We start from the raw sequence: 13,123 nt of genomic DNA on the forward strand, positions 1-13,123 counted from the left end.
AAACAAGTTAATCACACAACTTTACATTCCAGTATTTGACACACCGACCTTCCACAATTTCAGCAAGGAATCCAATCACACATTCCAGTAAAGTAGATTAATACATAGATATAACATTTACACATCATTCATATATCATATATCCACAATGCATGAAGAGCGGCAACAAAGAGACGAGCACTCTAGCTCATCTTTTATCCAAATACATCAGCTTTCTCCCTTCCGGAGCATAAGACGAGCCGCCTCAAATAAAAGTTGGCAGGGCGTGTAAGAAACACCAAAGTAAAGCTTGGAGATAGGTAACAGAAGAAACAAAGCACCTAACAAATCCAAAACCTGACCACAAGAAACAAAATTCCTGACTGTACATATGTGAATTTGGATAAGCAACAGAACATTAAGTGATAAACATCGAACTAAAAAGGTTTAAGAAAACATGTTGTGTAGCAAGGATTGGGTATACTTTGCTTCTGAAACAAAACTTTCTTCAACTATAAATAGCTCAGCATGGCCATCCCCATTTCACCATCACAAGATTTCCAGATTTTGAGAGCCTGCCAGTTAGTTTCAGGCATGTTTACTTTTAAATGCACTCTTTTCTGTAGCATTTTTCATGAAGATAATGATTGTTATATATTCTTTCTGTTTCCAGTTCAGTGATGTTGATGGCTTCAGCCTTGATAAACCATTGGTTTGTTGGTTGTTCATCTCATCGTGGATACACGAGCAACGGATCTGATGTGGAACCACAATGGGATCAAGGGGAAGCAATTCTTGCCCACAGAAAAGGTCGCCTCAAGTAGTTGGCAGATCACCAGAGCTGCACCAAAAGATCCCAAGAAGGTAATTTCGTTACTGCTCAGAAATATATGATCTTATGCCATTACTTTTAAAACAAAAGGAAAATGCTGACTTAAATTGTTGGACATATTTGAATCACAAACACACAAGTTGCTAGGAAGGCTTTCCAGCTAGAATAAAGGCAATATCCAGTTCAACTCAATAAATATGCTTCTTTATTTAGTACAGAAAATAAATCATGCTGCCTATTTATTTAGTACAGAAAATAAACATGTGCATTCAAAATGGTATTGGTTCAGGAAGAAATTTCTATATTAGTAGCAATGGAGCTACACAACTGCAGTACTTTAGGGAACAGATTATTCACTGAGTAGTTTTATTTTTGAAGAGATTTAGCTGCTTGGTCAGATATATTATGCAATAATGAAAAGTTGAAATTCTAAAAAGTTGTTGGCTTAAAATGCCTTCTCCGTCTAAGCTTACAGTAAAATTTGCATCAAAACAGAGAAATTTAACAGTTTCATTAAAAAAATGACACAACTTAAACATTCATTCAAACACATGCTCAAGCACGACAAAGATGGCACTGATATTTAGTCATGATATTAGGGTATTCGCACAAAGTGGTGGGAGAAGGACATGGAGAGCAACATGAAGAATACCAAATCTCAAGAAGATTTTGATAAACAGCTTCTGATGGCTGGAGATAAGTTCACAGTGGTGCACTTCTTTTCACCAGGCTGTGGAGCTTGTAAGGCGCTACACTCTAAGGTAAAAGAAGACAAGCACGAAAATTCAACAATTTTGCAATTATCGACAGGAGAAACAAATACATGTTCTACATAAATTTATATTGATATAATACTTTTTTGTCAAATGTGCACAAAGGTCAATCAGTTTGCCGCTATGCATCCAGGACTTCAATTTCTTATGGTCAACTATAATGAACAGACGGAGATCTGTAAGCGTCTCAATGTCCATGTCTTGCCATTGTTCCACTTTTACAGAGGTGTTGAAGGTCGTATTTATAGCTTCAGCTGCACAATTGCAACCGTAAGTATTAGATGATTTAACACCCATTCCTGAATACATCCTATTAACCTATTTTAAACTAGAACTTTGTGCTGTTTCAGTTTCATAAATTCAAAGATGCTCTGAAAAGGCACGGGGTTCAGACTAAAAGTCTTGCGGCAGAAAAGGTCTCGGAAGAATCTGAACACAACAGCATTGCCCCACTTACTGATATCCCAAAAGCAAGTGATGCTTCACCGAACATGGATGGAGATGACAGCCCCATTGAATCCAAACAATGACTAAATCCATTTGCTGCAGACTGCCCAGTTTGGTAGATATTATGAATGTGTATTGAAGCAAAGTAATTTAAAAATTAGGGCCCATAGGCAGTCGACCCTATGTTTTAAAATGTTGACTGCTACAATCATTAAATAGGTATTTAGTTATGTAGCATTAAGACATTTTAAGATTCTTGTATCCCATTCTCTTGTACTATAGGAAATGATGGTAGTGTGCAATAAATATTTTCCTTCAGTTTGTTTGCTACATAAGCGTTTAAATGCCCTGATTAATCATATCCAACTTTACAACATGGAGGAGCACTAAAATATAAAGGAATACATAATGACACTATCAGTTACCATAAGCAGTTTAGCATGCCACATATGCACTAAAGCAGAAAAAACAAATGTAACACTAAAAGACAGATAGTAAACCACAAAAGGAGCACGTGCCACATACTTAATACAATGCAGGCTTCAACAAGACAGATCATAATCTTGTAATGGCGAGGTTAATCCAGAAAAGTAGTACTGGTACTGACAGTAGCAGAATTGTTCAAAAATTTCTAATCATTGCCTTTTATACCACCATAGTTTGTTATAAGGGGGAAATAGTACCTCACGAATCACGATTGTGATGAAGGGTCATCTCTGACTCTCACAGCTGCTAACCTGCTCCCCACAATTCCACAACGAAAGAAACCTCATCTGCAATTGACTGCAGTCTTCTATTTAGAGGGATCGAAAAGCACTAGGAGCAAATTACCTTTGCTGGAGTGATAATATCAGCATGTCTTGGTCAATGCAAAAGGTAGTTCACATTTACTTTCCGTCCATGCCAATGATGAAAAGCCAACTTTTCAATATCACTTTTTTCATTCTTAAGAGAGATAATGCTACTACCTTCGAATAATCCCTTTAGCAGGGGCACACCCTGTAAGCTAAGTTGCAGAGAAAGTTGTGATGGCTCAAGTAATGACTTGATTCCCTCTTTTGATAGTTAAAAAAAAAGATACATAGTTTTCCCTCCTATGTATTCTCACATTCTATGAGCCTTCATTCCCAAGAACATTTGAGTTGCCATAGGCTTGGTTTGACTAAGATTTGTCAGTTCCACTAGGGTTTAACTTGACAATAGGCATCAGTTACCATTTTCCAAAAACAACATATCACATTATGGGGGATTCGCACAAAGAAAAAGGTTTGGCAAAATGGGCTCTCCATTTCCTTCAGTTTTCTTGTTGGTACTGCTGAAATTGCTTATAATAGACCAATGCATCTCAAAGTTGGGTACTTGGCCTGCTTGTTGCATGTCATGCAAAAGTGCCGTAGCCTTCTGTAGATTGCTGTTTCTGCAATAGCTATCAAGAACAACTCTATACATGCCATGGGATGGTGTGGATCCCAAGGTGGTTAGCATTTCCAAAATCTTCCTAGCATCACAAGTTCTTCCCAGGGCACAAAGACCATGTACAAGTGCATCACAGGAGGACTCACTTGGTCTTAGGCTTGCGAATTGCATTTCAGCAAGAAAATCAAGTGCCTGATCAAATTCTTTCAAAATACACAGCCTGTATATGACAGAGCTGTAACTGACTTCACTAGGTAGTTTGCCCTTCTTTAACATTGTATTTAGCAGGTTAAGAGACATTCTCAAGTCTCCTATTGTGCAGAATTTCTTGATGAGTCCATCAAAATTCATGTACGATCCGATAAATTCACTTTTGCTCAGGTTGTTCAGACATGACTTTGCTTCCAAATGTCTCCCAAATGAAAGGAGACATGAAGTGAGGGTGGTTTTAATGATTAAACCATGCTTCCATCCACTGCTCTCAATCAATTGAAATAATGCTAGTGATTTCTCAAGGTTTCCTAGCGTGCAGTAATGACTCAACACTATTCTGAGACTGCGGTTGCTTGGTTGTAATCCCTGAGAAATACAGGCATCAAGCATACTAACTGAACTATCGGTATCTCCAGACTTGTGAAATCCATAGACAAGGAAGTCATAGGTCGTTCTGTCAGGAGAAATACCATTACATTCCATGTCCTTCAATAAATCATGAACCTGCGAGGTGTTTCTTCTCTGAGAAAGATAAAATATGAGAATGTTGCATGTAATTAACTCTCTTGACTTGTCACTATGTTGGAACAGTGCTCTAAGGCTTGATGCACTAGAAAACCGACTTTGCTCACACATTCTACAGACAAGGAAGCGATAGCTAGGTATAGAAAGGTCATCATCCATCTTTAGCATCATGCAAAGAACTGCATCTAACTTTCTCCAATTTTTTAGACAACCATATGCTTGAAGCAAGGAATTTAACAAGGTGCCACTGAGCTTCCCATGAGTTGATTCTGGCAAGACTGACATGACCAGCTTCATATTTCCTGTTTGCACTAATTCCTTCAAAATGCAACTGCAATATGAGAATTCAGGAAATTCCATGGTCAGTGCAGATTCTGCCAAGTTCTTGGCTCGATCTGTATCAAGCCATGGTAATGAAGGCAACACAGATCGGTAAGTAAATGCATCTAGTTCTTTGCATCTGTTAAACCAGATGTCATACATTCCAATTGATTCAGCAGTCCTCTGCTCCTTTAGGAAGCCCTCCATCACACAAATCAGTAGCGAGTGATCCACAACCATACCCTTTTCTTTGAGAGCCTCCAACATTGCACATCCAACACTGGTATAACCTGTCCTGCACAATTCTTTGAGAAGTGCAAAATATGCACTGGAAAACAGATCAGGATAACAGTCAAATAATGGGTTCATAAACTTCAGGGCTTCCTCAATTACTCCCCATTTGCACAAGCAATTTGTGAGGGCCATCATATCCTTGCTATCAGGTGACCACCTATACTTTGTTGCAAGATTCAAACAATCCCAAAACCCTGCTATGTTCCTTTCTTTACAGAAGCCTAGCATCAAATAAGTATATGTGTCTTTACTTATTGACAAGCCTTCTCTGAACATTTTTTCTAAAACCAGTCTTGCATGAGCTGACATCCCTTTCCTACTCATTGTTTGGATAACTAAATTAAGATTGTGAGCACCAAACTTGTCAAATATATCCGGCATCTCCTCCATAAGGTCAATGGCATCTAATAAATATGCAGGGCTCACACATAAGGCCTTGAATAGTTCTAAGCAGCTAGCTGGTGAAATGTCATATCCCCACTGAAAAGCTTCATCTTTCACAAGAAGAGCACTTGCAACATTGCCTTGCTGAGATGCACTGACTAGCTCTGAGTTAACAACTGGGTGAATTGCCGTATCCAAAATATGTGCCAATGAAATCTCAAACTTTTTGGAATCAGTGTCCAAATACAGTCCGTTGCCAACTGAATCAAAAAACTCAGCTTTCGGGAAACCAGTGGCATTATCTCTCTTAATTTTCACTCCTAGGTGATCTAGCCCCAAGAATGATAAGGCCTTAGAGAAAGCACAGTTTCCAGAGGGGAAATCATTTACACCAATGGTTTTCATATCCCTCAAGACTTGCTCAATATCATCAAACTGTCTGTACCAGCAATATCCTGCCAGAATTATCTTATATGTTGAAATATTGGGTGTTACTTTTCTTTCAACCATATCTTCAAAGATATACTTTGCATGTCTGTACAGTCCCTCCCTGAAAACACCACCTAAAATAGCATTATAAGCACACACTCTAGGTTTAATATGTCTAGAAAAGCACTCCGATAAATATACGAATGCAGATTTCAGTTTCATTTCTCTACAGCTATGAAATATGAAAATTCCAAAAGTAGTAGCATCCGGAGCAAACCCTAAGTCCTCCAATCTTTGGAAGATCAACCATGCCTGATCAGTACCAACATTGGTGCATGAAGATGCAAGGATTCTGTTGCAAAGACGCAACTCAGGTAAACACCTCCACTCTTCCAAAAAGTTCATCATATCCCCAATATCCTTTCTCTTGTTAAATTCTTCTACTACAATTGATAGGGATCCCTTGCTTAATTTAATGCCCAAACTCTTTAGTTGCCTTAGTATACCAAGAGCTTGCGCAAATTTATTTTTCTTGATTAAAGCCATGACAACAGAATCAAGAACGTCTCCTTTGGTGCAAGAACCGAATCCAACTTCTAGCATGTCCAAATATACTCTTAAAATCAAGTCATCCTTTCCCATTCTGATCAGAAAATGAAGAAGTAACTGATAGCATGAAACTGAAGGAATCAAACGCTTACACCTTGCATAATCATAGAGTGCAACTGATTTCTCGAGGTTGTTTGCTTCTGAATACACCTGGATAATCCGACTGAATAGTTCACTTGAAACAGGCAGACCCATATGATCATCCAATGAGAGCAGTAGCGATTCAGCTTGACTGAGCATATGAGCATCTGCAAGTACAGATACCATGGTCTCATTTGACCTTGGCAGATGTTGGAACTCCTTGCTCTGCTGTGACGCCCACCTGTACAAATTCCACAAGAATCTCGCATTTCTCACTTGTGCCGCGCTGGACCCAAAACCAATCAAAATGTCAAGAAAATCCTCAGGTTTCAGCTCAGAGACACGCCAGAACCGGCGGAGGGTCTCTGGCGAGAGCCACAAACCAGGCTTAAGAACATCTTGTAAGCTGCACTTCCCATCAAAGTTGTCCCCTCTGCTCTCAAATATGTGAGAGCACTTGGCTATAACCAGACTCCCAATGCCAGAGCACGATTTTACTGCAGAACGGACATCGTTTTTAAACTTTTCTCCAGTTTTCTGCTCCAAATCAGACCCAGCTTCCTCTGGAGCGCCTGCAAGGATTGAATTGCGCTTCTCCCCAACGTGGCTGCTTCCACCTCTCAACAAGCTCCCTCTGTTAGAGCTCAGCTCCGGGGCATCATTGGCAAAGCCTCTGACTCCAATCTTGGCTCCTCGCCTGACGTCCGGGATGCAATTGATCGAATCAATTAGAGCGAAAGAAATGTCGGTAGATTTCATAAGCTGAAAGCTGTCACTCGCTCACCTGAGATGCCGGATACGAATTGCGAGGGGTAACCGCCATGGCTTCCACATCTAATCCGATCGAACCTCCCAGCCCCGCCGCTGAGCAAGGACCCGCACGCCGCATCTGATCAGCGGCTCCGATTACTCCCGCCGGACCCGGATGAGGTCAGGGCCTCAGGGGAGCTGGAACTGAGAAACGGCGGCGGCGCGAGGAAGACGACGCTGCTCCGAGGCGGTTGGGCCGTCTTCTGATGGGCCAGTAAGACTGAGGGTTCTCTCGTTAGTTAACTGGGCTGCTGGTCGGCCTTGGCCACCTGCAAATATCTCACACGCGGAAACGGCTCAGCCCACCAACACGTTCGTGTCTTCCTCGTGGCAAGCAGTTCCAGCCCAGCTCGGTACCCTCGTCTCTGAAAGCGTAGAAAATTCTTTCAAGCGTAGAAGTTGACCTTGTTAGGTAATTAATCGGTAGAGGCTGCTTGTGTTTGCTAGCACTAGTAAGTTCATCTGTAGTTAAAAAAAAAGACTTGTTTGTCATCCCAGTAAAAAAAAAACTTGATATGTTACTGTGGTAACAAGAGAAGAAAACTACTAACATAGATTTTTGCCATTTTGGTAAAAGGGCAAGGAAGGGATCAACACAAGTTTTTCTGGCATGCTTTGCACAGCCGTGCATTCTTGTGCCCTTTGCGTTGGGTTGTTGTCAGGTTGGTTCCGTACACGCGCAACTTGTGAGCTGAAATATTTCTAAAAAAAACAAAAACTTGTGAAGTGAAATATCTGAAAACTATGAAATTTGAATGAAGCACAACTCTCCTTAGGCTCGTAGCTAGTAACTTTGTACTTGCACAGCATCATCTCCCTCCAAGAAAAGGGGTCAATTTGCGCACATGGCAAGAGAAGTGTGCTGATGAACATCTGCTGGGGCCAAGTAAGTGAATCACCGCACGCAACAAAATATCCTGGTCCCTATGGTTACGTGTATCCATCAAATAGCTGCGCCTAATTTCTCTTCACATCTTTTCCCATGTCTGCCGCTGCAATTAACATCTGAATTACATGGTTGGAGAAGACTTTAGGGAGCTCAGCAACCACGAAAAAACTCTCGGAATTCTCCTGGCACGATTCGGAAGAAGAGACGCGGCGCCTGTACTTCTGTAGGACCTACACCTACTACAGAGAGACAGGCTCGATTGCCTTTCCTTGCAAGAATGCTCAACCCGGCACGCCACCATGGAGTTACTTATTGGCCCAGATCAGGGAAGCCCCATAAACTCGAGCAGCTATTAGGAGGAGAAGAGCGAGAAAGATTGCCATTACAAGCTAGAGATGACAATGCTACACCTCCCTTCATGCCATCTTGCAGCTCATCCAGGTACCTGACTTTCCTTCTTTCATGGAACATTAATTTAAAAACTTCATTTTTATTTGAGAATTTTGCTAGTTTCGTCGAGCATGCTGCATGCGTATATGACTGACAGGGTGATGTGACAGTGTATAGGGGTGCTGGATCAGGAGCGAGCACAACACTCAGATCGGTGGGAGATCAGAGATCAAGCTCAAGATCAAGAAAGGGCCCTTTTCAGAACTGTCCATCGCCGCGGTCGTTCACGACATGCGCTCTGAAGACGCCTTCGTATGGCGGCAGGTCGAGGGAGAAGATCAATCCCAGAGACCTGTTCACCTTCTCCTACAGGTTCAACACCGACATCCCTATGAGTGAAACACAAGGGGTAGGTCGCGCATGTCATGTATGCCTCTATGAATTGGTTGGAGTTTTACCATGCAATTTTCAGATGATCTGATATTCTGATTCCATGGACCCTCTCTGTGCAGGCTTCCATCGATGAGTACCTGCAGAACAGTCCCAGGATCGTTGGAGCTGTGTTTCCGGATCAGCGCAAGAGAAGAAAGCTCAATGATGTTAGTTGCTTTATCGTTTCGTCATCAATTTCTTATCTGAAGTCTGAATTGGTTTTGATCAGGACTTGCACCAAAACTGCTGAAAGTTTTCAGTGCCTTCTTTTTCGTTCATTGACTCCGACACCAGACTTTTTGAAATAATCACCAGCCACGGTTTTCTTGCCGGCAACCAATGGTTTCAGCTTCTGGAACAATCACTGCTTCACGGAACTATTCAAGTGAAGGATACACGCAATGCTAATAGAGCACCACCGCAATCTTTCAGGAAGAATGGAGCGTCCAGCTTCTGCCCATCCAGTTCCTCTTCCTCTCGGCGTCGCCGGTGATCGTGATGCGCTTCGCCAGAAAATCCGGCGGGAAGGAGTACCCGCCCAACGTCCCCGTCCACGCCACCAGCCTCCTCCTCATGGAAGTGGTAACTGACAATCTCCAACCATGAACCATTTCTCGCTGGCATCAGACGTCTGAAACTTTGAAATCTGGATGTGCCAACTTTGAAATCTGAATGTAGCCTGACGTGCTCTGTTTCTGCTGCTGCAAGCAGACTGATTACAAGCTGAACGGTCTGGACAGCAACGCCATGCCGTCGCACCTCGCCCTCACCGTCCGGGGCTTGATGTACCCGCAGCGGGAGGGGAGGAAGAGCCTCAGGGGCCACGTCGAGATGACCGTCGGCTTCAACCTCCCGCCGGTGCTCGCCATGGTCCCGGAGAGCATCATCCGAGGCGTCGGCGAGACGGTCGGAGTCTGATCTCACCTCCTCTTGCAACATGAATCATCGGTGTTCCTTCAAAGGATTGACAGGAATTCGATCCGTGAACAATGCGCAGGTGCTGAGGCAGATGGCGGAGCAGATGAAGCAAGACTTCGATACAGGGCTGGCGGCAGATTTCAAGAAGTACAGGAGGGAGAAGCTGACTGAGAGGCGCACTTCGCCCTGAATTTTGAGGCACTCACAGTCACATTTCACAGCTCCGGTAACTCTAGGCAAAGCAGCAGGCATGAGCCTATGACTACGGATTCTTTGGATTGGCCGTGTCATCAACAGGGTTGCCAACCCCTTGTACCATTCACAAGTTTGATGACACCAGACTAAGAATGACTTGATGGATCGCATTTGTTTATTGTAAAATGGAGCTTTGGAATGTACATAATTACAAGAACATTCAATTTCAAAGAGAGATCTGGTGTTGAGCTATCGTCTGTATTTACTGTCAGAGTAGCCTCTTCATTTCAGATAGGGAGATCTATGTACGACCCAGTATACAAGGTCTAGGGCCTCTATGGTTTCAACAGCTAGATGAATACAAGTAACAGTTCTATACAGTGTAACCAACGATCTTAATCAATCTTAATCTTCCATTGACCGCTTTCTCGCCCTTAAATCACGCTCGAGGCTTTGAGGCAACGGAGGAGTCCTCCCACGGCGGAAAAGAACAGCAAGGGCTTTCATTTTCTGGCACATGCTGAAAACCTACAGACAGGCAAAATCATGACAAAGTGGTTACGTGTCTGATCTGTTGCTAACCAGCAAGTACCACCTATGAAAGCCCATCAAAGAGTATCTTACTGATGACGCTTCTATCTCTGCAATTCCCTCACAACCTTGACCGCCACCCTGCAGAAGGTCACAATATTTTACAGCATCATCCTCATCCTCAAATACCTGCAGAAAAGGAAAAAAAAATGCTCAGTAGGCACCCACTAGGCCACTAGTCATAAATAACACCCTTCTTTAGGCACATGTGGCCATCAAATTATTATTAAACCCACTGCAATGGTCAAGCAGTCCCTTCTCCTGATTGACTTTGTACGTTGACTACCAAACCAGCAGCATATTTATATTTGAGTTTAGCAGTGTATTGACCAAAAGAGTGGAGGTTTTTATTTTAGCTAAGTACCATCCCAAAGATGCATAAGTTAGAAACGGAGCGTGAAGATTATGGACTAAACAAGTGACTGTACTAGTTAGGCAGAAGAAAAGGAAGAATGGCAAGTTGCCTGCCAAGAACATATCCCAAACATGTACTCCTTTTAGACAACTACTCACCAGAACTCCCTCTCTGATATCTTCAACAACCATATTAAACTTGGAGCCAGAGTACTTTGATTTAGTCCCAACTCCTGATCCCCCTCCCTTTGAGAAAAGCATTCCAAGTTCCCTTTCGACTTCACTGCGGAAGATAATGAACAGCATCAGCAGTTCATAATGGTCAGTACACTGCAGAGTTGTGACAAACAATGTAACAGTATCAATTAATTCTCACTTGCGACTCCTGCGAGTTTTCATTGTCCATAGATGGTTATCACTTCTGGCCAGAACATAGACTGGCTTGGAATCTTCTCTCCATGGGTTTGTCTCCAATACTGAACCATCATGAAACACCAAAATGTTACTAAATTTCAAACTGCCTAGTTCAAATATTATGTGTATTTAGCTCAAGGAGAGAAAGAAAAGGGCCAATACCAACTGGCTACAGTCTCTAGTATGTGCATCAGGACTCAAACTAATCAAATGCCCAAAGCTGTTTGGTCACTGGCAAGTGGCGACAGTCTCTTGTCACACGAAAAGCAGCTTATGCATATCAAATTATCAATTAGTAATTGCCCACACCCCACAGCAGACTTGTCCAATTGCTCACGCAAGGCATGGCACGTGATTTAGGACAAATATGACGAAATTGCTTGGGATGCAAGAGCTAATCACAGCCTACACACAAAGCCATATCTTGGCCTACCTGAAACTACACTCCTGAAGAAACACGGGACGCGTGAACCAATCCACAAGACTCACAGAGTAGGTGCTGATCTCCAGCTCATTGCAGCACGCAATCTTCCCGTGCACACAAAGATCGCATCATTGGACAATTGGTACCGAGCATTTCAGCAAACAAGACGCACGCACAACTAAACCCTGAACATTTCGGCGGCCTAATCGCCACCAAATCCTAAGCTATTCTAATTTGCCAAACCCCAAGTGCGAAACCAAACAAACCAAGGCAACGAGAACATGATCGATCATGGACAGCGTTGAAGATCCGAGAACCGTTACCATCGTAGGCGAGGGAGTCGAGTGACTCCATGAGGTGGCGCCGCATGCCGTAGGCGCGGGAGGAGACGCGGCGCAGGAACTCGCCGGAGGTCCCGGGGATGCCTCCATCCATCCCCATCGCCCTCTCCACCTCCTGCTCGTCGCCGCCGTCCCCCTCCTGCGACGGCGGGGGCGGGGGGCGGGGCGACGCGGCCGCGGCCACGACCGCCCGGCGGTGCGCCGCGGCGAGGCGCGGGCGCGGCGGCGGGATGGACAGGAGGGAGGAGGCCGTGAGGTTCCCGGCCAGCGTGGTCGAGGCCGCGGCCGGCGGCGGCGGCGGGAGGGACGGCGATGAAGTTGCCATTCTTACGTTCCAAAAGCAACAAAGCGAGGCGAGAAAGCGGAGAAGTGTGAGGGGGAAATGCGGGAGAGTGGAACGTGGACACGGCAGCACAGCAGCCACGCTACTGTCTTCCGGAGATCTTTCCCCTTCCACCGCGGTTGTTGGGTTCGGCACGTTTCATACGCGCGCGGCGGCGGGTCAAGGGAGGTCGGCCACCTTGTCTGTGGCGGCCGTAAGGTGATCACGGCCCAGCCCATCTCCAGATTTTGGACCGATCTTGGGTGCACACACAGGGGAACCAGGACAAACAAAGCCGAAAAGGTAAAAAAGACCCCTTGGAATGAGCGTGCGTGCCCAGTGCCCTCAAGGGAAAGGAAAAACTCACAAGGCTAGCTAGGCTAGTCACATCTAAAAGGATGTTCAGAAATAGATAAACATAAACGAGCAAGGCTTAATTAAAGAATTGATTTCACTTATCATGGTCATATGTGCACACTAGAAGAATGTTAGGGCTGTTATTAAGGTAGCTACTAGGGGTCCAACATGGTAATGAAAACTATATTTTTTTCGTAATGCCTGATAATAGGGTTAGAAGGTGAAACCGTTACATACATGTAATCCTAAAATACTCCAATAAAAAATTATTAACGAGGAAACATAAACCACTAGTATTGCAATTTAGAGTGCATGACCATGTACCAAATAGATAACCCTATATAAATGAGAGAGCAAAGCAGCGTAACCATCACTCTTCGATA

At 43.7% G+C, this 13,123-nt stretch overlaps 3 protein-coding genes across 12 annotated transcripts; 1 reads left to right on the forward strand and 2 right to left on the reverse strand.

The window, feature by feature from the left end:
* Window positions 1-82: 82 nt before the first annotated feature.
* Window positions 83-7,309, reverse strand: LOC101776356 (pentatricopeptide repeat-containing protein At5g15280, mitochondrial). Of its 10 annotated transcripts, XM_012843044.3 has the most exons (5): window positions 7,088-7,309; window positions 2,715-7,000; window positions 1,667-1,838; window positions 1,464-1,567; window positions 83-820 (listed from the first exon to the last, which is right to left on the reverse strand). In XM_012843044.3, the coding sequence occupies exons 1-2, from the start codon at window positions 7,135-7,137 to the stop codon at window positions 3,271-3,273; spliced, it is 3,780 nt and encodes a 1,259-aa protein (XP_012698498.1). In that variant the 5' UTR covers window positions 7,138-7,309; the 3' UTR covers window positions 83-820; window positions 1,464-1,567; window positions 1,667-1,838; window positions 2,715-3,270. The 10 variants fall into 10 exon arrangements, with proteins under 10 accessions (XP_012698498.1, XP_022678954.1, XP_022678953.1 ...); XM_022823219.1 differs by lacking the exons at window positions 1,464-1,567; window positions 1,667-1,838 and having other exon boundaries at window positions 2,715-2,768; window positions 2,863-7,000; XM_022823218.1 differs by lacking the exon at window positions 1,667-1,838 and having other exon boundaries at window positions 83-1,567; window positions 2,715-2,768; window positions 2,863-7,000.
* Window positions 7,310-8,268: 959 nt separating this feature from the next.
* Window positions 8,269-10,353, forward strand: LOC101778527. The gene is made up of 6 exons (XM_004985515.4): window positions 8,269-8,443; window positions 8,563-8,801; window positions 8,905-8,991; window positions 9,257-9,406; window positions 9,536-9,730; window positions 9,822-10,353. The coding sequence occupies exons 1-6, from the start codon at window positions 8,398-8,400 to the stop codon at window positions 9,930-9,932; spliced, it is 828 nt and encodes a 275-aa protein (XP_004985572.1). The 5' UTR covers window positions 8,269-8,397; the 3' UTR covers window positions 9,933-10,353.
* On the reverse strand, window positions 10,095-12,496 carry LOC101777859. The gene is made up of 5 exons (XM_004985514.3): window positions 12,044-12,496; window positions 11,259-11,358; window positions 11,042-11,165; window positions 10,562-10,657; window positions 10,095-10,465 (listed from the first exon to the last, which is right to left on the reverse strand). The coding sequence occupies exons 1-5, from the start codon at window positions 12,384-12,386 to the stop codon at window positions 10,343-10,345; spliced, it is 786 nt and encodes a 261-aa protein (XP_004985571.1). The 5' UTR covers window positions 12,387-12,496; the 3' UTR covers window positions 10,095-10,342.
* Between the last annotated feature and the right edge of the window lie 627 nt (window positions 12,497-13,123).

This window comes from Setaria italica, chromosome IX (genome assembly GCF_000263155.2).
Source record: "Setaria italica strain Yugu1 chromosome IX, Setaria_italica_v2.0, whole genome shotgun sequence".
In the NCBI taxonomy this organism is placed as follows: Eukaryota; Viridiplantae; Streptophyta; class Magnoliopsida; order Poales; family Poaceae; genus Setaria; species Setaria italica.

Coding starts and splice junctions, on each gene's coding strand:
- LOC101776356 (XM_022823219.1), bottom strand. CDS start 7,137: ATGTGGAAGCCATGGCGGTTACCCCTCGCAATTCGTATCCGGCATCTC. Junction 7,001..7,087: donor ATTCGTATCCGGCATCTCAG/GTGAGCGAGTGA, acceptor CCCGGACGTCAG/GCGAGGAGCCAAGATTGGAG.
- LOC101778527 (XM_004985515.4), top strand. CDS start 8,398: ATGACAATGCTACACCTCCCTTCATGCCATCTTGCAGCTCATCCAG. Junction 8,444..8,562: donor CCATCTTGCAGCTCATCCAG/GTACCTGACTTT, acceptor GTGATGTGACAG/TGTATAGGGGTGCTGGATCA. Junction 9,731..9,821: donor TCCGAGGCGTCGGCGAGACG/GTCGGAGTCTGA, acceptor AACAATGCGCAG/GTGCTGAGGCAGATGGCGGA.
- LOC101777859 (XM_004985514.3), bottom strand. CDS start 12,386: ATGGCAACTTCATCGCCGTCCCTCCCGCCGCCGCCGCCGGCCGCGGCC. Junction 10,658..11,041: donor ATATCAGAGAGGGAGTTCTG/GTGAGTAGTTGT, acceptor CCTTTTCTGCAG/GTATTTGAGGATGAGGATGA. Junction 10,466..10,561: donor CAGAGATAGAAGCGTCATCA/GTAAGATACTCT, acceptor GCCTGTCTGTAG/GTTTTCAGCATGTGCCAGAA.